The sequence below is a fragment of the Oenanthe melanoleuca genome, chromosome 3 (genome assembly GCF_029582105.1).
Source record: "Oenanthe melanoleuca isolate GR-GAL-2019-014 chromosome 3, OMel1.0, whole genome shotgun sequence".
Lineage (NCBI taxonomy): Eukaryota > Metazoa > Chordata > Aves > Passeriformes > Muscicapidae > Oenanthe > Oenanthe melanoleuca.
Window position 1 is genome coordinate 78,608,118 of NC_079336.1, and position 24,496 is coordinate 78,632,613.

The 24,496-nt window shown below is 36.6% G+C and overlaps 1 protein-coding gene across 2 annotated transcripts in view; it reads left to right on the forward strand.

Annotated features, from left to right (window-relative positions):
* The window catches only part of PLD5 (phospholipase D family member 5), a 155,730-nt gene that overhangs the window by 42,637 nt on the left and 88,597 nt on the right, over positions 1-24,496 (forward strand). For both annotated transcript variants that reach the window (XM_056486795.1, XM_056486796.1), the window contains one exon: positions 20,090-20,226. In XM_056486795.1, the coding sequence (XP_056342770.1) occupies positions 20,090-20,226 (137 nt within the window). The remainder of the gene's footprint in view (positions 1-20,089; positions 20,227-24,496) is intronic.

Consider the following 24,496-nt stretch of genomic DNA (forward strand, 5'->3'; position numbering starts at 1 on the left):
AGCTGCAATGGATTGCCTGTATTTATTTCTCCTCTGTGTTGGTCAACCACCAGCGGACACATTTTGCAAGGCCATAGGATGGTGATGACAGTTTTCTTCCCTAGGTGGTTTATTAGTTGCTAATTCTGTTTAGTAGAAACTTGGATCAATTACAGCCTTGTCAAGTTTCCAGTGGGACTGGAAGATCTTTTTCATTCACTTTAATGATATCAACATTGTGAATTTCGTGCCAGTTCCATTTGATTCAGTGAAACTTGCTTTGCCCACTCACATTGAGTGTATGTTTTGTCCTATTTGCTGAGACATTTACAAGCCTTTCATAATTATACCAATTTAAGGAGCTTGAAACCTCTCCTTTTAACTTCTTTTCCCCAGTAGGGATGAGTATCTCTTCCATTTGTTGTAATCAGAATCTATTCAAAATGAGCAAAACTGAATTAGTAAAATGTGTGTTACAGGCAAAATAGAGGTAAGAGAGACTTCTTAGGTGGCTGTGGGATACTGCCAAAATTAGTTTATCTTCTGTTATTATTTGGGAAAGAAGAGTAAACCATACAGCCAAAGTACACAGTACCTTTGTGTGTGCAGTTATTGAGACTCATTTGCATTGCTGCTTGTGTCTATGTGAAAAGTTCATATATGACATCAAATAAATCCATACACATAAGAGGTGTTCTTATGGTGGACAAGCATTGCTTTTTCTTGATAAACTTAATTCTTAAAGTAGAAAGCAAGGAGAAAATCAGTCTGTCTTCACAAATCTAATGTATTTGCTATCTAGAAGCTGAGTTTTGGCACAGAACACTTGGCAGTGTGTGGCACTGGGAAGCTCCAAGGTCTCATACAGTAATAAAGAAAAAGTGTCCTCCTCTGAAGACTAGGTCTAACACATTAGTAGCTGGATTTAGATTAATAGCATTCCTTCTTTGATAGATATTTTCAGATGTTAATTCTAGCTTTATGTTTTCACATTTGAGCCAGTTTGTTCAATTTATGTTGGTGCTGTTTGTATGTAGCAATTGCTGTTGTTTTTGTTGAAGTCATAAACTTTAATGAACCCATACAACACTTGTCATAAATTAAATACAAATGGTCTTAAATATTGACAAATTTATATAAAGGAGGTTCTTTATCTTCCTTCTCTTCCTGTGTTGTGATTAAAATTTACTGATCAGCCCAAAGTTTTAATTTTTCATGCAAGTAGTACATATCCTTTGTAATGGTGACTGGATAAAGCTGACAAGTGAAAGCTAATATTCACTGTACAATGATGTGCAGGAAGAAAGTAATCTTGAAAATGTTCTTCAGAATAGATATGCTGGAGGTTAGGAGAAGACACTTCCATGAAAGTCTCCTGGGCAGGGAGACTTCAGGCTCACACAAAACTTAATACACTGATACCTAATGATCACTCTGAAATTGCAGTAAATGCAAGAAAGTTCAATTAAACTTTTTTTTTTTTTTTTTTTTTTTTTTTTTTTTTTTTTTTTTTCTGTTTATTGCTGTCTTAAGGCGTAGAAAGACGTGGCTTCATTGATGTGTTTAAGGCAGATGAGTACAAATTAGATTGTATGGTCATTCTTCACTTAAAACATTAGGACAGCTTACATGTCATCACTCAGCAGTGAGGACTCTGGGTCCCTAAACCAGGAGCAGCTGAGACCTGTCACCCATAGCAGCCTGTGTGCAATGCTATAACCTCCCCCTTGTGCCTGCAAGGCTTGTCCCTAAAAATTGTGATGAGCTGACATGGGCTTCTGGAACATGGCAGGAGGAGCTGTGGGGTCTGGCTGGGACCTGTAATGTTCTGTTACATTCCTTGAAGCTGTTGAACTCAAATTCTAGAAAATTCAGTGTTTGTATTTTTTGCCATAAGTGACCGTGTTACTAATATTGAGCAGGTGGTGTGTCTCACAACAGTACTGGCCTGAAATACAGTCTTGGAGTGTTTAGCCAGAGCTGTTCTCCTGGAAAGGAGTACCAAGATTCTCAAGAGTAGCTGTATTGTTCAGGCTAGACATCTGGCCAACCTTGTAGGCTGTCTTTGACAGGACCCTGGCAAAGTGGGGAGAATATAGACCCAAGTATGTAATTTCCAGTTCTTAGAGCTGACATATTTTGTCTTTAGCTCCCAGGGCTTTTCTCCAAGAACAAAACCCAAAGATACCCACTTTCAAATCCATGTAAGCTTCTATTACCTATGTGTCTCATGGCATTGGGGTTCTACAGCTTAACAATGCCTGGAGTACCCTTTTTTTGTTTGTTCATTCAAGCTTGCCAACATAATTAATTTAATGCCCTCTAATGTTTTTTTTAGAAGAGTCAGTGAATAAGTGTTTCATAGTCATCTTTTCCATGCTGCTTATGAATTTATAGTTCTGTCACATTCCTCTGTTAGACGTGTCTTTTTCCAAGCTGAAGATTACCAGTTTATTTAATCTTTCTTTATATAGAAACATTCTATGCTTTGATTGTTTTTTTTTTACCTTTTTCTATACCTCTTCCAGTGGTTTGGTGATTTTTGAAATGAGTGAACCAGAGCTTTGTGACTTCCAGGCTTTGGATCCAAAAATGTATAAAAATTCACGTGATGAAATTTTCTTTGGTGTTCTGCTTCCTTTCCAGTAAATTCAGCTTGCCTCTTTGACCTCCAGACACTAAACTGGTGTTTCCATAAGTTTACATGCTTAATCTGTCATCTTGCTCATAGATGGTTGTAGTTTAAAAATAATTTTGAGACAAGTAAAATCAGAAATGTCATTTACATTTTTCTGCACAATAAGTAGCATGGACTGTTTTGATATTGGACTGGTATTTTGGAATTAGGTATCACAGCTGCATAGGCTTTTATATGTTATTTTAGATAGAATAAGTCTTAATAAGAACCGTAAGAGCTGTGGTAATGACTGGGACATTCTGAAACTGTTGGAAGTTCCAGGTATTTATTGAAAATGACAATCTAGAATGGTAGATGGAAATTGCTTATGCTACTCTTCCTGTTTTGGCACCATCCTGTATTCTCAGGGGACTTTGATGTTGTTTTCTGACACTTCTGACAGCAGTCAAAAGATTTTTGTAGAACATACTAAAGCCTTCCTGGCTATTTGATAGAAGGTGTTGAGGCATGCTACAAAGCCTCAGTGCATCTTTATTCTCCTGTGCAAAGATAGCTTTTCAGAGATGAGACAGGGAACTTGCTGAAATTGAGGGAAAATCAGCGAGTGGTAGCAAAAAGATAATAATATTGCAGAAGAAATAGCAAAATCTACTTTGATTGTTATATGAAAAGATTGGAATTTATTCCTTGGGTATGCTAGACACTTATGAAGGTATGCCTTCTAAAGATATATTTATAAAGGTATACCAGACACAGATAAACAGGGGAAAACAGATAAAAGAAATTTCAGCATAGCTTCTTTATGGAAGAATTCTTTGAATATCAGATGCACCATGACAGAATTTTTTTTTTTCTTCATTATGCTCTGTGCTCCAATATCAAGGCCATGGAGAGTGAGCACAGTTCAGTAGTTACTGTGATAGTGCTGAAGCCCTCACCTCATGCTGGGCATCCTTGGCAATACGAGCATGTGGCTTTAGGTCATTTGCTAGTTTTGCCTGCAAGTCACTATATCATTTTCGGGGAAATTCAGCAACAAATACCTGTAATATTTTTATAGTATTCATGTTTTCACTTTTCTAAAAATGGTTCTTTAAGTTGCTTATCACTGTAGTTAGTGAACTCCAACTTTTGTCATCTGTTTCTTTTCTCCTCATTCCATAGACCTGTCTCATTCTAAACCACAGAGCATTGTTCTGTTAGAGAGGCTGAAAAGAATGGTTTGGAACCTGTAATATTACATAAGGGAACCACATTCTTGGTTATTTGGCTGTGTGTGTACGTTGGAGAAATAAATAAAAAATATTTTTCAATTTTTTTCTTAAGACCACTGGCTCTTACAGACAGCCCACTACCTCCCATTGTCCCTTGTACAATAAGCCAAGATTACTGTTCAGAAAGATGACCTTAAATGACTTCATTATCCTAAACTGCCTTTGGAATGCCACCATCCTAGTGAGCATTAATTCACTTTGATGGCTTTTTGGTGTTGCCCTGTAGACATTCCAGCTCTTTGAATAATGCTGGGGCAGGGCTATTCTGTTCCCCTGTCTTAGCACAGCAGAGTGGCTTAGTTTGTCTACACATTCGGTACTCTCCTTGAAGTAGCCCTGTGAGCTTTATGGCAGCTCAGCACAGAGGCTGGAGAGAAGAAAGGGCCTGCTCTTTCTAGAAAGAGTGCCATCCAAATAATTAGATTTTTAAACAACTGTTGGACTACATGCTGTGTTCAGTCCTTTGCTTAACTAAGGTAAAGTGAGAAGATGACTGCAATTTTTTTAAGTTTCTTGTTTTTATTTTTTTTTTTTTCTTTTTTTTTTTTTTTAACCTTCAGACAGTTTCTTTTCTATCTCAATTGTGTAGATCTTCATTTCAGTCAAGGTTACCCAGATACTTTCTTTCAGCTTGTGGTTCTTTGTAGAGACCCAGAAAGGTTTTCCTAACTCAGAGTCTAACAGAGAACAGAGTACTGGAAAATTCTTGCATCAAGCCAAAAAGCTTGAGATGCTTTTAGTCAAGTAATCATTTACAGTCTCTGAGCCCATTCTTACATAGCAGAGAGATAAATTGCCAGTCTTGCCATCTACAAAGCAATTTACGCAGCTACAAAGCATCAGAAAGGAATAAATTAATTTTTGCACATATAGCAAATAGATGCAATGTCCTTGGAGGGATCTCTGGATAAGCATGAGTATATTTATTGAATTTATAAATGACTAGGTAATTTCTTTAGTTTGAGTTATTGTGGCTTTGATGAAAAATAATTATTTTTTTCCCCTCATGTTTAATAAAATAGCATATATGCTTCTCAAACAGAACTGCTAAGCTTTGTAATAACTTTTTGCAAGCTACCTTAGTTAATTATTATGTAGTTGAGATAGCAAGCCTAGTTAGCTTTCAGTACACCTCTTGGTTGTTTTTTAATGTAAGGATTGAGCTGAAAGCCATGCAAGAAGCAGATAGATCAGAATGGCACGTATTTAAATGTTTTCATCTTTACTAAGTAACTTTATAGAAGTTCCAGTCACAGAGGAACTAAGAACAACAAGAGCTGAATTCTGTTCATGTAAATATTAGCACCAATTTTGAAGAATGTCCATGAACTTTGTAAGGTTATTATACCAGTACCTATATGATATCAGAACACCGTTGCAAGCAGAAAAAGAAGTTCCTGTAATGCTTGATTGTTCAGATTGTTTACTTACTCAGCAAAGAGCTTAGCAGCTGAGTGAAAAGCTAATGTTTAGAAAGAAATTGAGCCATGCAGTCCTAGCAGAGAAAGGGAGTTGTTTTGCCATTTCATGTTTCCCCAAGAGGAGCAAAATTGTCATATGAAAACAAAATCTAGAAATTCCACATGTTCTGTAAAAGTCTCTTAAAAATATAGAGAAGAAAGGGACAAAGAAAACTATAAATATGTTAAAAAGTCTTAGCAGCAAAGGAAAATTAAATTGCAATCTATTCTTGGTAATATGTCATAGGGTAAATATGTAATAGGGTAGTATCTAAATATTCCATGAAATGCCAGATGCTTTGAAGCATCAATTAAATTTTGATCAAACCTTTTGTATTCAAAGTATAAATCAAGATGATGATGTTACACCATATCTAATAGTGTTTCTTTATATATTTAGTGTAGTCTCAGAATGGGATCAAGAGGTTTGTCTAGCAGAGAACCATGGTAAACAGAAGTGCTTGAGCTATGAGTGTGCTACCTGCCATGATATGAACGTGGCAAAATGAATGTGGTAGATCATAGTCACAGTTTTATGTCCTTGGCAAAATCTGAATTTGAGCTCAGTGACATGTGTGAGTTTTAGCTTGGGCATGTATCTTTTATCTGTATCGTGTTATACATTTAGGGCCATAGGGAAAACTGGAGTTTTCATAGACAGACAGAATAGACAGGAGAAAAGGCAAGGAATTTAAACAATTAATTGCATATTACCCCTGAAAAGGTTGTTTTGAATGAGTGACTTTTATGTGATCATAGTCTGCATTTTAATACCCCTGAAAAGGAAGGCTACAGTTTTATTATTTGAAGGAGATTTATCGCATTTTTATTCTAAGTTTATTTTTGGGTTTTGCAATAAATCCAACTGTACTCTTTCTGAAGGTTGAGCTAAGCCTTGTTCTTTTAAAGACTGGCAAAATTATTATTATACACAGAGGCTTTTTCAAAGCCAATAGCAAATTCAATACAAAAGGAAGGTGGGTAGCCAAGAAAGGCAGGAGCAGATGGGAAGTTTGCCATCAGTATAAAAATGGGGAACGTGAGAAATGTCATAGATCATGGCTCATACTGTGACTTAAATCTCCCTTGGGTGTGTGCTAGCAAGCATGATTGCTATTTAGTAGGTAAAGACAGCCTTGCAGAGCAGCCCTCTCCCCAGTGACTCCTTACTGAATGTAACAAGTGTGGTGAGCTTACTGCAAAGCAAGTGCCATTTTTAGCGATAGAATATTTTAATGCGTTTGTGGACATTTCTGCCTGTAATGAATGCACATGCACGTCTTCAGCTCAGAGCTGCTACCAAATCTTGTCCTTCGCTGTATATTTAGAATACATATTCCAAGCATCACTGCTGTATGTTTGAGAGTCAGGTTGTAGTGAGGTCTGTGCATCTTCCCCATATCTCTCCACTACAAGAAAAGGGAATTTTGACCCCAGATCATTAGGCTCTTTCTTGAAATTTGTTAGGATATAGTCTGGACAGCACTGATGACTTTAAAAAATTATGGTAAGTGATCTGTAGCTGACCCCCTGAACTGTATTAAATATTCCTGCTTACTTGACTTCTGTTGCAATTGCAATTTTTTGATAAAAAATAGTTGTGGGTTTCCATTGTAGCTCTTGGTGTCTGGCAATGTTTCAGTGACTGAGAAAGTTTGAGAACTCTTACATGCTTTTGATATACAATGGCATTTGCCCAGGAATAAGCTCTACAGGACATACATGTGTACACATACATGTCTCTTAAAAATGCCAGCAAAGACAGCTATTGATTTGCATGGCTACCAGTAGTTCATTCAGTGTATGTTGGCCAACAAAATGAAACTTGGTTTTCAGTTTATGAGGCAAGGCTTTCTGAGTAACTGTTTTTGTGGAAATCTCTTAATAGGTTAATATAGGAATAAAGTTCTGTAATTAAAAAATAATCCTAATCTCTACAGAGACATGAACATGGAGTATCAATCAGCTGATAGCATGAGCACATGCTTGGCCTTTCATACAGCTTCTGCTGTAAGTCTGTTTTGTCTTGTTCAAATGTTGTATATTATCTCAGAAAGAAGTAAGAATAGTTTATTTATTTTGAATGTGCTGTGGAAGAAGCACATACCTAGTGTGTCTATACTACTGAAGATGTTATTTTTTTTTTTATATAGCTAGGAAACTAAGAAAAGCAAACCTGTTGAAAGTAGAGTTACATTTCCTACAGAGGAAATCTGAATGTGAAGAATTGAGGGATTCACTGTTTTCTTACCAAGTGTGTACAGGGACACATAGTGACACAGAATGATCTGGAAATGTTATCAGTTCACATTATCTGAGTTTGCTATTTTTGAGAAGTAGAGTATCTATGTACATTCCTTAAAATTGTACTTGTTAAAATATTACACATTCAGAAAATAAATATGGACTCAATTTTACTTGAATTTCATAGGTCATTTTACCAGAATACACAGTGAACACTGTATTGGTTTTTATTCATATGGAATATATTTGAGCCTTGAGCAACACATGCAAAAATTATTAGGACTAAGCTTGTTTTTGTAAGTATAGTGTGGATGTGTTACACAGCTACTGCTTTCAGGAGATAACCTAAAATGCAAATTAATATGACAGTGTAAGATCTGCATATCTCCAATTATTTCCAAATTGCTAGAAATTTATTAGCATTTTGCTGTTATCTAAGAAATGAGGAAACTTCCATATTTTGAGACCTCTTGGAATGTTATTTTATGAACATTTCTGACAGTGCAACAAAATAAATGCAGATGTTCTTTTTTAAGTGAGAGCTTCTCATAAATTATTGCTACTACTTCTAGATTGGAAATGAGATTGTCACCCTGAGACTGAAATTTCACAGATAAATCTCTTTACCTTTCTCTGGATGCTTTGCTGTGTTCTGGCCTGACACAGTATTGAAAACTTAGGTTGCATTTTATTTTTCAGTTTAGGAAGGGCTTTTAAGGTATTGTAAGATAAACCTGTGCCCATAACAATTTTCATCAGTTGATAGCCTGCCATAAGAGGCTTTTGTTCCAAATAGTTTAGTTTCTTTTCCTCCTGTATTACCAAAGAAATTTGTTGTCAAAAAAGAAGAGAGGTGGGGGGAATACCAGCACCAGAAAAAATATTTGACTTCAGAGTAGGGTGAAAGGTGATAATGGAGAGTGGCACTCTTTGGCATGCAGTCACTTTTCCTGGTACTTTGTCTGGTCCATCATCATCTCTGCTTTCAGGAGCACTGAAACTTCACTGAGGGGTTTGTACCACCACCATGTCAGATTGCAGTGTGGCTGTTTTGTATTCAAGGTTTGTCTTCCTCTCTCTCACTTATTTTTACTTTGTTGTGGTTCTCTGCTACAGAACTGAGAATAAGACAACAGAATTTCATTCTACCTTCATTCCATGTTTTATTGTACAGAATGATTAAAATTCCAAGTTGGCAATAATTAAAAAAAATCTGTAGTGATTGCCTACTTTAAAGCAATAATAAAGTTAGACACACATTTAGCTAGGCCAGAACGTTTTATGGTTTTCATGGAAACAGCTATTTTCCTGGATAGATATTTTACTTTATTTATTTTTAATCAGTCATATATGTTGGATATCATATTTAATCCCTAAGATAGTTTTCCTATTGAACTGAGACTTTAGGGGTCAAGGTTGCACATGTAAATGTGTACATTCGTGTACATTCATAGTTTTCCTTCTGAATAACTTCTAAATTCATAGGTTGACTTAAACATTATGTAATACAAAGGAGGAGTCCTTCCAGTCATTTTCAAGTCAGATGTCATGATATTTGAAGGTGGGTTGAGGGAAAGAGATTTTCTTCCACCTAGTAATGTGAAATATTTTACATAACTTGCCTCTGTTTCGTCTGTTTTTTCAATTACTTGGATGCAAAAGACATTCAAGGACAAATAGGAAATATAGGAAGCCAAGTTAACATTTTTTATGTCTACCCAGTCAATTATGATGTTTATAGATTATCCTTATATATCTTGTTGTGGAGGTTATTATTTTTAAAAACAGGATTTTTATTTTCTTAGTCTGTTTATAGGGTTTTATTCACCCTATAAACAGACTAAGAAAATAAAAATAAATATTTTGACTTGATAATTTAACAATAGGCAGTGAGCCCAATTCAATAGAATACTACAGTAATATATTAAAAAAAAGAAAAGAGTAGAACAAAGCCTTTTAAGCAAAGGTAGCAGAAGAGAAAAACAAGGCTATGAAATAAAACCTGACAAAATGCTGTAAATCAGGACACCTTGATACCTCAACATACCAAAAGGAGTCTGACCTTATTAGTATGGAGGTAAGGCAGCACAGGAAGGGCAAACAGCAGGGAGCATTGCTGCTGGTAGAAGAGCTATCTGGTAATTGCAGCGAAAGGTGAAAAGTTAATCAGAGTACAGTAGTTTTCACTCTGCTTCTGCAGGAACCTGGTTGCAGCTCTCTCTAGAAAAATAATCTCTTTGACCCTTCAAAATAAGATCCTGCTGGTGCTGATTTTTTTATTCTCCCCATTATCTTCTGCTGGTTCTGAAACCTGGTGTCTGTGTTGTGCAGCTTTTGTCTGCACTGTATGAAGTGTACGATGGCAGAACAGAGTGGGGGCTTGTTAGCAGGAAACTTTTTTTGCTGTTTGGTGAAGTGGGGAAAGGGAAAATTATGAATATAGTTGAAACAGTGAAAAAGAAAACTTCCAGGAACAATTTACTTCGCCCAGTTAACTTGTTTTTTTATCTCCCCCACCCACAATGGTGTGTGTGTCAACTCCACTAGGAATAGAAAAAATACTTCTACAACAATGAGGAACTCTGAGAACACTGGAACAGATCTCACACGGAAAGAGATTATGGTAAAGGGAAGTGGAAGATGGAGGTCTTGAATGCCTGCTGCTGTTTGTTTCTTGTATTTCTTGTTTTGTTTGTCTGCTTGGTATATATTTGTGCTTATATAAATTTATTTTATTTGTAAATATTCAAATATTTGTTCATTTCTTGCAATTCAGGGAAGCTGAAGTCATTATGGCAGTCCCAACTTTACTCTTAATATTACATATTACTCAGCCAGTAAAGGAATTTTCAGTCATGTGGAGTTACTTAAAATACAGTATGAACACTGTCATTTAGTTCAAATACAGAATTCTGTAGGATAAAAGCCATAGTACCTAAATTACCTCTTGAGTCTTTCACAGGAAAGAAAGCATAGATCAGATACACTTAATCACTATAATTAACTAGTTTACCTTTATATCTCTGATTAGCTGCAGATCATAAGCCTCTGTTTTCCTTTATCTCTCTTTACAGTAGAATATAATTCCTATTGTGAATGTCACATTGGTTGTGCTCTCTGTGACAATGGAATTAACTTCTTGGCCAGATGGCAAATGTATTAGTTCAACATGTACTTGCAGTATAGTTAAAAATTCAGAATGAGCTAAAATTAAATGCTTCCCATATGAGATAATGTCTTTTCCTGAACTTGTGTTAATTTCTAACAGAGTTAATAGAACTTTAAGTGTGTCTTGTCAGAATGAGTGAAAGCAAACTTTAAAAAAAAAATTGAAATATTCTCAATTTGCTGTTTGCAATTTATGAAAGAGAAACTGGCAATTTATGATTTATGTAACAAAATTCGTTAGTATGTCCAGGTTCAGTTGCATTATCTGCCTTTGATTGTAGAATTATTGCTTTATAGTAACTTAATGTGATAAAGCTGTAACTGATGGTAGATACATTCCTAGCCTGTTCCAATCACAGGATTGGATGCTAAAATCTCATTGAAAATCTTTAACATAATGTATTTTGCCTTGTTAATTTGGATAAGATGACACATGCTCCAGGTAGAGTGATGAATTTGTAATTCTACAGAGTTGCACTTGAGCTCAGATTTGTATCTAACAGCCTCCCTAATGGAGTCTATGTGCCAGTAGCCACAATTTTTTATTTTTAGTCTTTTTTTTTGGTCTTGTCTCATTTTGAAAGTATCTTAGCAAAACAAAAGCTGTGTACATGAAGCTTGAGTAGACTGTACATATGATCATTTAATGTGCCAAAAATGACATATGCAAACACTGTGAATAAAATATCTTCATTACTTTAAAATTTCACTTAGTTTCTCTTAAAGGCTTATTACCAGCACAATTATATAAACCCTTTCATGAAATAAAGTGACTTGCATTTGAAGCTGTGCTGGCAGCAAGTCTTATATTACTTACTGGGTACATTACTAGATTTTTTTTTCTGTAGTTACTAACTGCACATAAGTACATTATAGTTAATTTTAAACATAACAGAGGCATTGCCATTTTTAAATTAGAGTATTGTAATGTAATGTAATTGTAATGTAAATTAGTGTAGATTAGTGTATTCATCTGTGTAGAGTCTGGTCTGCCTTCACTTGCACTCCTTACTGCTAATTTGTCCTTGTGGTTTAGAAACAGATTTATTTTAGATGTTAATGGTCATTATTACATGTCTGTTTGTGTGTATAAGTATACATATTTAAGAATATATATATATAGACAGACACATACAAAATTTTGTAACAGATCTGAACGGGAATCTGCATTAGAAATGCTCGCTGATTTCAGGAAGTATGGAACCCATGTGGGTAAGACACAGACTGATGCAATATGGCAAGTTACTGCAACTCCTTGTTTTGTGTCCATGGAAGATTCTGCTTTTTAGAGATTCTGATATTTCAGTCTAGTTTTTCATTAGGATTTAAGACCATCAACATCAAAATTAAACTAGGTGTTGTGAGAAGTAGGCCTACAGTCCAGAGTAGGGCTTTCTAACTGCTTGGTTTGCATGCTGTAGACTCCAGAAAGACACATAAAGGGTCTAAAACTTGAAAGAACATTTTCTGCTAGAAATTGTACTTTTAGACTCTAGGCCAGACTTTCTATCACCTGCTATATACTCCCTAGCCAGCTGTCCTCTGATGATTATAATTGATTTTAAATGGACTTTTCTGCAATATATTAATTGTTTGCATCTTCATGTAATTACTAATTTCATTCTTTCTCAAAATACTGCCTTACAGATCCAGCTCTTAATGGGAAATAATAGACCAAATGTTTGTTTGATCAGTTATTAGTTGCTGGATTTCACCTGATTTGTGAAATAATGTTGTTCATAGAAAGTCTCTTACCTGTATATAAAAGCCGTAATATATAAAATTAAGTGCTGTATGTGTAAAACAATTTTTGGTGCTTTTTTTGTTTGGTTTTGTCCTGGTGAAGTAATGGCTGTAATTCTAGCTGTGGTAGGAGGCCTTACTTAGAGGGTCCAGGTTTAAAGATGCACAGAGAGATATTGATGTATAGAAATCTTACTCACACTGGTTTTTCATACTAATAAAGTATTAATAGTCTTCTAAATTGGTGTTCAGGCCACGTTTAGATTGTTTAATATCTTTTTTCTTTCTTTTTCTCTTTTCAAGAGACACTAGATTTGGGTAGAGTGTTATTTTTAGGGTACACAATGGCCTTTTTTTGATGTTGCCAAATTACAATACTACCTTACATTATGCTGAAGATGAGTCAATATATCATGATGAGAAGTCACCAATTTCAGGGAAATGGCACGTGAACACTTTACCAGGTTCAGGCTTTTCACCCCTTTATGCCGATTTTGGTCAACAAATTGCATCAGTGAGTGGAAACCTGTGTGCTGGAAACCTTTTTTCTTACAGACCTCATGTTCTGAATGTTAATATCTTTCTGCAGTATAGAACCCTGTGTGGAGCAGGTCCAGATAAGTAACCTCTAAAGCCTTGGATTTCTTCCAAAGTAGTTTATTGGTTTTCTATTTACAGCCTGTCCATGTGTCATGTGCCTGACCTGTTGGATCAAAGGTTTGCTCAGAGAGCAGTGAATCCAAGGCAACTGCTTCAGAACTCAGGGCCCACAGCCCCCCAAAGCAGGGAATCTTCCCACCCCTGTTCCACGAGGCTGCTTGCTGCTGAGCCCTGGGTGTGGTGGAAGGCAAACCTTTGGACTGTCTTTCTCTTAGTAGAGGCACTTATTTGTGTCTTTCTCTACCTGCATATGGATCTTCTAAAATTTCTGAGATAATTATATTATATTAATCTTACTATATAAATCAAATACAGATTCAAAAGAGACTGAGCAGACAGAGACTGCTGTACAGTGTGTCTTGTTTGCTTGGAAAACACATTAGAGGATGTGTTGTTTGGAGAATTAGTTGGTGATTCTGTTGTTTCAGTGGGTAACTATAGGACTAAATATTTACTCTTGGTTTTGCTTTAAACTGTCTGCATTCAGTTTTGAAAGGTGAACAAGATATGCCAACTTGAAATAGAGGCTAAGGGTAATTTTTGCCTTTCATGCAGTTCAAGCATTATAGCAGGATGTAGAAATCTAAGTCAACGCACTGTGACATGATGTGACATGATCAGGTTGTTCTCTGCTATAGCTCTTGATTCCTTCTGCAGAAAAATAGAGCTATTTAAGAATGTAGAAAAGACATTCTGCAGCTTGGACTCACAGCGTGTCCAGTCCTGTACTGTGTGCCTACCAGTAATGCAATGGCATGTTTCCCATCATCTCTAGTAGAGGGCACATCCCAGCCTGTTTTCTCTAGCACCTGATGAGGATGTATTTTTGAAAGCTTTGTCTAATCTCTTTTTAAATCTCCTGCTGCTGTTTGCTTTTGTGGCCTCCCGTGGCAACAAATTCCAGATGCTTAATATCATCTTCATAAATAGTTCTTTATCTTTTTGAAACGTAACTCTTGAAGTTTCAATAAACATTCACTATTTCTGGAATTGTAGTACTTGCTGAATAATTCTGCCTTCACTATATACCTGATGTTCATGTGTAGGTATTGTACCCCTTGGTTATATGTCTTCTTCTCTCCAAACTATGGACTCTACCTTTTTTGGTCTGTCTTCCTAAAACATGTGTTCCAAGCTGTTAATAATTTCGGTTACTCTTTTTCCTAGTGGTTTCTCAGTTCCTGTATATGTTCAGCTGGTCCTACTTGCTTGTAGTTCTTCTCCTTTATTGAAATTTAACCTTTTTTTGTTGATATACTCCCTTAAGAGTCAAGAAAATTTTAATCTAGTCTTCAATTTGTACTGCTTTGGTTTTGATTGAAAACTTAATGAGCACTTTTCATTTCTACTCCATAGTTTAGATTGGTAATGGAGACATGAACAAAAACAGATACAAAGAAGAATCCTCTGAATCCATTCTAAATGTCCTCCAATTTTTTCAATGAGCTTGGTTTTTCAACCAGCTTTACACATCTCCTGTGATAATCTGGACATAGTTGCTGTGGTTTGTAAGAAATTTTTTATTAAAGGTGAGAGTATATGTCATTTTCAGCTTCTCCAACAGGATAATGGGGTTTGTGACTAGGAAAGATAGAAATAAGAATTGATCAATGTGTCTTTTGCATGACAAAGCTTCTTATCTTCTAGATATCTACATATTTTCTAGAGACTGAAGCTAAAATAACTAGCTTATTGTTTCCCAGCTTCTACTGTCTGATCACCATTTTTTATTGAATATGGGTAATACTTAAGCTTTTTCCAGGCTTGTGAGTTCTCAGAGGTGAGTCCTAAAGATTCTCTGCTATACCTAGAATATCCAAGGCTGAAGCTAACTAGGTCCAGCCAATTTTAAAATATTTAACTTACCATTGCAATCTCTTCCTTCCTATTATTTTTAGGAGGATTTTAAATGTTGATTTGCATTAATCATACTAACTGGGAGATTCAAGGCTGCAATGAAGATAAGTGTATGCAGATTTCAGATTAATGGGAAATAGTACTTATAGTAATGTTTTTCTCTAATAAACACACATGACCAGGGGTCCAGGAATGATTGCTAATTCTTGAAGTAGAGTTCCTTGCTATCTTTGGCAGGTGTATTGTTGTGTGCCATAGAACCTGACTCATAAACAGCTCTTTAAGGGCTGTTGGACAGTTGCAGATGTTGCAGACAAGTGATTTTTTTGTCACATTTGTGTTCACATGTATTGCAGGAAGGAGCAGACTCATGAAATGACCAAAGATGTGATGGCCTACCTCTTGGAGCCTCAGCAGTTCTGACAAGCAGATTAAAATTCTGTAATTGTGTGGTGTATAAGTATTGCCTTCTTCCATCTTTAAATAAATATAAAAATACGAAGCATAAGTTCAAAGCCATGGCACGTTTCCTTGTTACTTAGTCAGTTTTATCATTAGGTGCAGCATTGCAATTTCATGGCTCCTGTTTTGGGAGAGGATATTCTTGTATTGCATTGGAGGAAGAATGAATTCCTGATTAAATTCTCAGTCTCAGAGAAATGCCTGTTGTTTGTGAAGAAACTGAAAGCTTCAGGAGCAGAGAAGTGTTCTTAACAGCTTTTGAGCAATGTGAGTGCAGTGAAGATGGAGGCCTTTTTCTTGCTCACATTCTCAATTCTGCATGGGTATCACAGGCCTTGATAAGCTTAATTGACACAGGCTATCCTTTTTCTTAATAATAAACAAGCAGGTCCTTCCCAGATTAAACTTTAGTCTGAATAGTACTGTACTGAATACCCATTGTGCAGCTTTTGGCTTTCCTTCTCACTCTCTCTCCCTGGAGGTACAACAGCATGAAAAAATCCCCATGCTTTGTTTTAGTAATGCAGTGTTTTGGTGGATTTATTTTAACTTAGGTAGTGTTTAATCTAGTTGATCCAGGTATTTTTGATAGTTCTTTTTCCTGCAGGAGTTTCATTCCCAATCTTCCTTAGGCCCTGAACAAATCTTTCTCTCATGCAACAGAATTTCTGGGCTTGCACAGCACTACAGTCAAACTTGTAGGTGGTCTGGCTCTGGGCCTCTTAGCATCTATAGGAGCCTTTAAATCTGTTAAAGAGAGAATGAAATGCACTGTTTTCCATGAGTACTGGAAATAAAAAAAGGAATTGTTGCAGCATAAGAGACTTAAGTTAGGCATCAGTCAGGTGCTTTGATATGGGGTGGGGTTGCCTGAAAAGACTACAAGATCACTTTCAACTCTAGATTTTTGAGAACAGGTTAAACCAATGTCTATTAGAATTAATATTTGTACAAATTAACTGTGTATATGGACAGATGGACTGCATAAGTTTTAGAGATCCCTCACAATCCTGTATTCTGTAATTAAGGGTTGAAGATTGAAAGCTTAAATGCTGAGGCATTTACTGGAGGGAACAGAAGGGTAGGTCTGATAAGCTTGGAGGAATCCCAGTTGCCAAGGGGATGTGCAGCAAGACAGCATCAAACAGACAGTCTGCCCAAGCCCACCAGTGCAGGGGTCTGAAGAGCAGCCCAGCAGGTCCCTTCTAGTCTGTCAGTGCTGTGAGCTCTTTGATTTTGGATTCTTTGATGAAGCCTGCTATTGCTTGGACATAGACACACACAGAGGCATGCATGGATGGTGTAACAGGGATGTGATCGGTCCTGATCTGTTTCAATTAGGAAAAGGTTGTTTGAAAATTGTCAGCATTATGGAAAAGTGTGTGAAAATAAAGAGTTATTACTGGTGTGAAAAGATAGGCTCAGAAGACTTGTTTAATGCAAGTAGCTGTTTTTATTCTTTCTTTTCTAGCATAAAAATGAATTTTAATGTAAACAATTTCCAAACAATAATTTTTAATGTAATATGTAGATTAAAATCAGTGAAAAACCCACCACGCAGCCGTTCAACGTGAACTGTGAAACTTTTTAAAATCCTCCTTACTCTCTTGGAATTTTTTTTTCTGATCTTTACTTGACCCTTCAGACCTGTGGCTGAAAATGTAGAGTTAGGAGAATCACAAACTTGGAATTTTTGCTTTATTTTATTTACTATTTTGTGCAATCCTTAATTCAAAGAAAAACTACCACAGTCACAGGGGGGCTTTGAATGTTGGTTTAAAAGCTTCCCTATGCTAATTGTAACTATGCTGTTAAGCTGGTACTTAAGAAAAAGTGAGATAATTAATCCAGTATAGTTGTCAAAAGCAACTGCATATTATAAAGGATCTGGGAAATAAGAGCAGTTAAAGAGCAGGTTTTTATGGTTCTGTCTTTATTTTAGTGCTGGTAGAATAGCAGTGGTATTAATGGTACTAAGTTTGTGCTGCTTACAGTGAGCAGTACTCACAAACTGCAGAGCTTGACAAGCTGTATCCATGAAAGAACAGGGATTTAAACTTCATACAATTTTCAGCTACAAACTGAAGTCAAGAAACCTTGAATATATTCCCCAAAATTATATGGAATGGAAATTAATGCTGGACTAGGAGGATCCATTCAGAATTATTTTGACGTCCCCTTTCCATATTGCTTTAACATGAGCACCTAGAAATTGCTACCCTAAGATTTCCTGGTATTTAACTTTAAGCATCTGTTGCAGCTGCCTTTTTTCCCCCACACCCCCTCCTCCTCATGATACTGCATTATTGTTGGTACACTGTAGATTTTATATGGATTTGGCCTTCAAGCTTTTAGCAAGTTGAGAGGTTTCTAGAGGTGTGTTATGACTGTGGCCACCTTTTAGTGAAGCACCTCCTGCTGTCTCTGTGTACAGCCTCAAAGGCTGATGGGGTCCCTGCTGGTCCAGTGATCCCAGCACTCTCTGTAGTTGTGCAGCTTGCATGGCAGCATAACAAGGAGATGGGAATTATTCCCTGGAGCAATAGCATGAAGTCTTTCACACTATGTGGCAGCCAGGATGCTTGTGTTGCACATTTATCCAGAGTAACTCAAAACTAGTCCCAGTATGTAGAATGGCAGCAGTTAGCCTGATTTGGGAGGAAAAAGAGCCCTGTTGTTGCCAGCCCTGCTGGGTCACATCCTCTGCTCCTACGGACTAGAAAAAGAGCCCAGAATCTTTTTGGTTTGCTGGTTATGGGAGTAGCTTGCTGACTTGCTGCCATGGTGATGTGCTCAGTGCTTAGAGGAACCTGCATTGAAGATTTTCTGTGAATACACTTGCAGTACTGCAGAAAACTGCAAGACAATGGTCCTTGTAACAGCAGTCTGAAGTGTCCTGATGAGGAAATGGTACAGAGCAGTGTCCCAGACCTGAATACCTACTTTACTTTAGCATTTAGTTTTTTCTTGCCAGTAGTATGAGGCAATGAGACAGTGTTTAACAATTTTATTCAAAGTCCCACTGTGCAGCCGTAGTTCTGGACACCCAGGTGCAGTAATTTACAACTCTTTTCAAATGTTGCCATGATTTTACCTAGCAGCAGAAAAAAAACCTTTCCAAATTCATTTCTTTCATGAGTTAGCTTTGTTATGGCTGAAGAACATTCTCATCTGCTGCATTCTTGTAAGATTTTAGTTAATATAATAGAAATACAGATTTAAACATATATTTTTAGTGTATAGAAGTGTGTAATATGCATTATATTTAAAATATGCTTATAACCTGAACCAGACATTTGGTGCTACTGTTAAAGGCTACATTTGTCACTAAATTTCAGATGAGTTTTTCCTGTTTGTCTGAAGAAATTGTTTCCTGTGTTTTGTATTTTCCCAGAATGAAATAAAATTTTATATCTGATTTATTCTGAAATGAAACACGAGCATGTTTCTCCTGAGAGGTGCACTAGCTGGGACATATTGGAATTTTTTTTATTTTAAAAAAAGTTAGACCTTTTCTTCAGGTGTATGGGAAAATAATCTTATTATTCTGAAACTTATTGCCTCTTAAACAAAATATCAGGAACAATGAAAATACTATGAAATTGGTTATCAGTTGAAAGTGTGATGTTGTTTCCTTTCTCTTAGCATTTTTCATGCTTTCCCACTTTCCCATTCCTTTATGAGGCATTTTCATCCATGAGACATCTTAATTACAGAGCAATAATGAAAATTAAGAAAATAACTGTTGCAACAGAAGTTATACATTGATGTTTTTATATGCGGGTGTGGTCTTGTTTAAATTTGCTTCAGTAGAAAAATGCACAGTAGATTTGAATGTTTGGTTTCAGAATAGAATATACTTTGTTTATGCAGCCATGTAAATTGCATGTCTGAGACTGTCTGTAGGAGGTTTCACATTTATCTAGGGTTCTACCAGCTGCATCTGATTTATTACTGCAAGATTTCCTAAGGTAGCACTATGCCATCTTTTAATATTTCATCTGAGATGTGGAAGGCATTACCTACCATACTGAGCAACAGTCTCCCACTGTTTCCTTGAATCCCATTTATCATCTGTGAATTTGTTTTCATTATATTATAGATACTGTGGGGCAAGGAGTTCCCAAAGTGTCTCTGGCAGTCATAGTGACAATGTCAGATCCTATTTCTAGCAATAGAAAAAAAGACTTTGCTCTTCAGTCTTCTTGCAATGATTCAACCAAACACACCAAAACTTTTAAGTGCCATCCCAAGTGTGTACTTTACCTGTGAGGCGCAATCAGAAAGTACGTAGTTAATGTAGGAGTTATTATTTTAATGCATAATGCTTTCCTTGTGGAACAAACAGAAAGCAGTTTAAATTATGAATATTATTTGTGGCATGAATTATTAAACAGTGTCTGAGAGATTTAAAATACTTCTCAAGGTGATACATGAAGGACAGTTTTGAGAGTGTTTTCATCTTGAGGTGTGTTTCATGTTGACAGCTATGGCAGTAAGGTCTTCAAAGAAATTTAGATCTTAGGTAAAAGTTTTAGAGTCTCAAGTAGTTGACTAGAATGTACTCATGCCATTAAAACTTTTTTAATCTTAATCTCTTTCAGTCCCAGCAAAGATGCATTGTGATCTTTGCACTGGTATGCTGCTTTGCAATTCTGGTTGCACTGATATTTTCGGCAGTGGATATTATGGGAGAAGATGAGGATGGACTCTCAGAAAAGAACTGTCAAAATAACTGTCGGTAAGAGGTAACAAACAAAACTTCTCTTTTGGGGTGGAAAGGAACATATGTGTGTTATATAAGGGCATGAAGTAATTGGTCCTGTGGTGTTACTGGTAAGAGCAGCTAACAGAGGAAGAAATGGTTTCTCATTTTGAATTTCTGGTTTCAGAGATTAGTTTAACAAAGTAAAGCACACTTTTTGAAGTTATTTTGAGCAAGACCCTTGTGTTAGATCAATTATTTTGTAAGCCTGAGCCAAAGCCTATTAAGTTTTAGTAATTGAGTACTGAGGTGGATCACACAGTTCCCAATACTTTCATGTCTGTTTCTCATCAAGACCACTTCTTTCTTCCTCCAGAAAGGTTGCTGATGCCTTTTGACCTAAGATTACTGTCCCTGCTGTGTAGGGGGAGCGTTTCTATTTCTTGTGTGATGCATTCCTGTTACAGACACAGTGGCTTACCTGTGAACTGTGAAGAAAATTAGTGATATGATCAAAAAGATGAGTGTTGACAGTGTTGAATTAAGATTTGCCTCAGACACCTACCATGACTGTGTATATCTTTTAACTTTTGATTTTGTCAGGTTTAGGTAGGTGATTATTTTTTTGGGCCTTTCCTTTCCAGACTGTGAATCTCATTTTTCTGCTCTTCACTGTCAGCTTCCTCCATGAATTTGTTCATTAGTGACGACCAATGCTTTTCCTGGGTCATATTGTCTCACCTCCTCTTCTATCCACCAAGCTGATTTAAAAATAATTTGTAAGCCTCATTCTCAGTTGTATTCTCTTTAGGTTTTTATCAAGGTTTTAATTTTATACAGAGCACCCTCTCTGATCCACTGTTTGAAAAAAATAAGGCATTGTTTAATAACCACAGAAATCCATTCTGATCTGATCATGGAATTGCTGGAGTGGGAGGGAGCACCTGGGCATCCTCCAGTCCATGACCCCCCAGAACAGAGTCAGCTAGAGCAGGTTGCTCAGGCATGTGCACAGTCATGCTCTGTGTAGCTCCAAGGATGGACAGACTGTTCCACTGCTTGTGCAGAACCTACCAAGCTACCAATGGCTGGGTATACAGTGGGTAGGAACTAACTGACATCTGCATTTTAGAATATTTTAATGAAAGATTAATGTTTCTTTGAGCCTTTGATCATCATTTCTGCTATACTTTGTTCATATTGTGTGAAAACAGTGCCTTTTTATGCAACACCTGTCACACTGCAGACAGTACTAATTCAGAATCCAGAAATATTTGTGATGTTTTTTCATTTATGGGTTTTTATAATATTGTTTGCATGCTGCTTAAGAAACAAACAAACAAACAAAAAACAAACAAACAAAAAAAAAAAACCCAAGAGGATTCTTGTATCTCCTCTCAAATGGAATATACTTGCAGCATCAGGTAGCTTTGTCCTGAAACCAACTGACCTTCTGTCACTTTCCCCCATAACTGTTTTTAGGTTTAATTTTGTTCACTTCATTGTACTCCTGTAGGTCTGGGCAGCCTTCTAAAATCTTCTCTGAATTTTCTAGAGTTCAGCCAGTTTTCCTTTCCCCATCAAGGTCTTAAGTGTCTTTCACTGTGAGGTGTTGCCTTCCAAAATTTTTGAAGATACTGCATGTGTCACCTCTACACCCACTGTCTCCATTTGTGAATCTTTGACAGAACTAGGTCAGATGAGGGGAAAGTCTTTGTGCTCATTGGCTTCAGTGTATTCAACACACTCTACTGCACCATGTTTCCTGTTGTACCATCTAATGGTTCCATTTTGTTCTAGGTAGCAGTATAGGCCTAGCCGAGGAAGAACTTCACCTTCTTCACTTCTTATTCTTCAAAGGGAAAAAAATCAGAGTAGGAGTGATACACAGTATTAAGAAAAACAGGGATATTATTTTTTTCCATGTGAGAGATTGATTTCTTCTGTCTCTTTGTATGGGTTACAGCAATCTTCCTTTCCAAAGAATGCTTGCCTTTGTTGGTTCACATGTGTCAGTCTTGTACCCTCCTGGGTTGTGTTGGAGGAGCCTGAGACTAAATTCAGCACCTAGACTTTAAACATAAGAGTCAATTAAACTGCTCAGCGTTCACAGGGATAAAAGTGAACCCAGACCCCAGCTCTATTTTAAGGTGCCTTTCACAGTGCTTTGAGTGCGTGATGTAGCTACTAATGCCTGAACCAGAAGGCTCATAAATGCTGGGCTTATAAACTGCCTAAACCATTTCTAATAACAGTATCCAAGTGCTGGCAGCTGCTACCTGCTAACACTGAGTCCTTCTCTACACGATGAAACTGGGGTCCTTTATGTGTTAAATACATCACAGAGTTAACTGAAGTGTCACAAATCAATTGCTGCCAATGGCATATGTTTAGTACTTGGGCTAAGCACTTTTAATAAGTAAGACAAGAGTTACTGAATTCTTACATTTCTGCTGTGTGAGTACTTTCCCTGACATTCAGGAAGAGGTGCTTACATTTGCAGGATATGCTGAGACAGAATGGTAATAGATGATTTTTTTTTTTTTAATTTATTTTTTTAATGAAATGTTTGTCAAATATAAGTTGATATGTGTGAGCCTATAATTCTTTTTTTGGTTTTAACTGATTGAATTTGTGAATAATGTTGATGGGAAAGGATGCTGTTGATTTGAGAAGAACTTTACTCATGGTTTGTTAATGGCTGTTTTCTTTGGAGAATTCCATTTATGTGTTTTTGTTTCAAAGGAAAATACACCTGAAATACAACTGTGGTCTAGAAAAGTTCTATGGCTAGAAAGTTTTGAAGCCTATGTCAAAAATAGTAGAATTTTTAAGAGAGAAAAAAGAACATAAGAGGCTTTTTAGAATCTAGAGCTTTTGCAAGTGGTGTTTTCCAGTAAAGCTTTCATCTCTTTGTTGTTGTGATTGGATTGTTCAGGAGCACAAATGCAGCTTTTCTGATCTGCTTGTTGTAATTCAAAATGAGTTTCCTCTTCTATAAACCATTCCTTAAACTCTTATTAGATGGGGAATACTTACTGCATATGTTCCCAAAATGACCTTACTCTTTATTGATGTATTTATTTCTCCTGGGGCTTTGTAACAAAAATAAGCTAGTGAGTGGGAAATCAGGCTTTTTTTGCATATCTTCCCTGATTGCTGGAGGGATTGATGCTACCCATCTTGTTAAAAGGGATGCTAACTGATTGAAATTAAAAGAATAAAAAAAGTAGCAGCGACTGTGAAAAGTTGAGGCTTGCAGTTTGTGCTCAGTATGTGGTGGAAGTAATTCTCTTGAGACGTCCACAGTAATGTTGTTAGGCAGCCCTGATGGATGAGGCTGGTTAAGAGGATATGCTTAGCAGTCTGGGAATTTTGCCTGTCTTGCTGTGGGTCCATTAGACACTGAATCTATAAAATTAGATTATTGTAATTTGAAAATTGTACATTTTAATGGCTGATCTATTGTGAATAAATCTTGGCTAGCCTTTGGTGTAATGTCAGTTAAGATTTACTTGACTTTGTTGGGTTTGACTGATAAGCTCTAAAAATGGCAATTTGGGAAACAGAAGAAATTGTAACTATTAAGAGATTGTCTTTACTATCCAAACTATTTGAACCAAGGTTGTTTTGATTTATTAATGGTAACTTGAGCTGTTCAAGGCTCAACTTGAGCCTCTTCTCCTGCTTGTTGGTGCTGATAGTCACACTGGGGATCCTACAGGGTTTGCATATGCCCTTAGTTATCCTTGTCTCACTGGCTTTTCCAATATCTGTTGAAGCAGTGGCAGCAGCTGGCACAGCTCCTACCTCTGGCTGCGGGTTTGGCCCTATCTCTTGAGAGGGGACTACAGAACAAGGTGGAAAGGGAAGCAGTCTTAGCTACTTTCCATGCTTACCAAGCTAAAACTTGGTATCACTGTTGTCGTGATTTTTTTTTTTTTCAATATTGCCTTTCTCTGATGATAATTGGTAGGATTTTCTTGCTTTCTGTTTGTGTGTGTTTTCAAGGCAGACTCTATCTTGCATTCTGTTCCAGTGATTCTGTTTTGATCATTTCTCTTCTCCTTGGAGTCATATATAATTAAGACACTTTTTTGTGTTTGGATTTGCGTTGGAAGAATTTGCTGTTGTTTATGACAGGGGTAGCAAAGCCTGTTTAGATCACTTCTTGATTGTAGGGAGGCTTTGACTAGTGCTGCCCTATAACAAATAGGTGATGATACCTGAGCAGTGTTTGGGATTTCTTTAGATATTGTTTGAATTGTTTTGGACAAGGGTTGGTATCCTGGAGAGAAGCTGAATC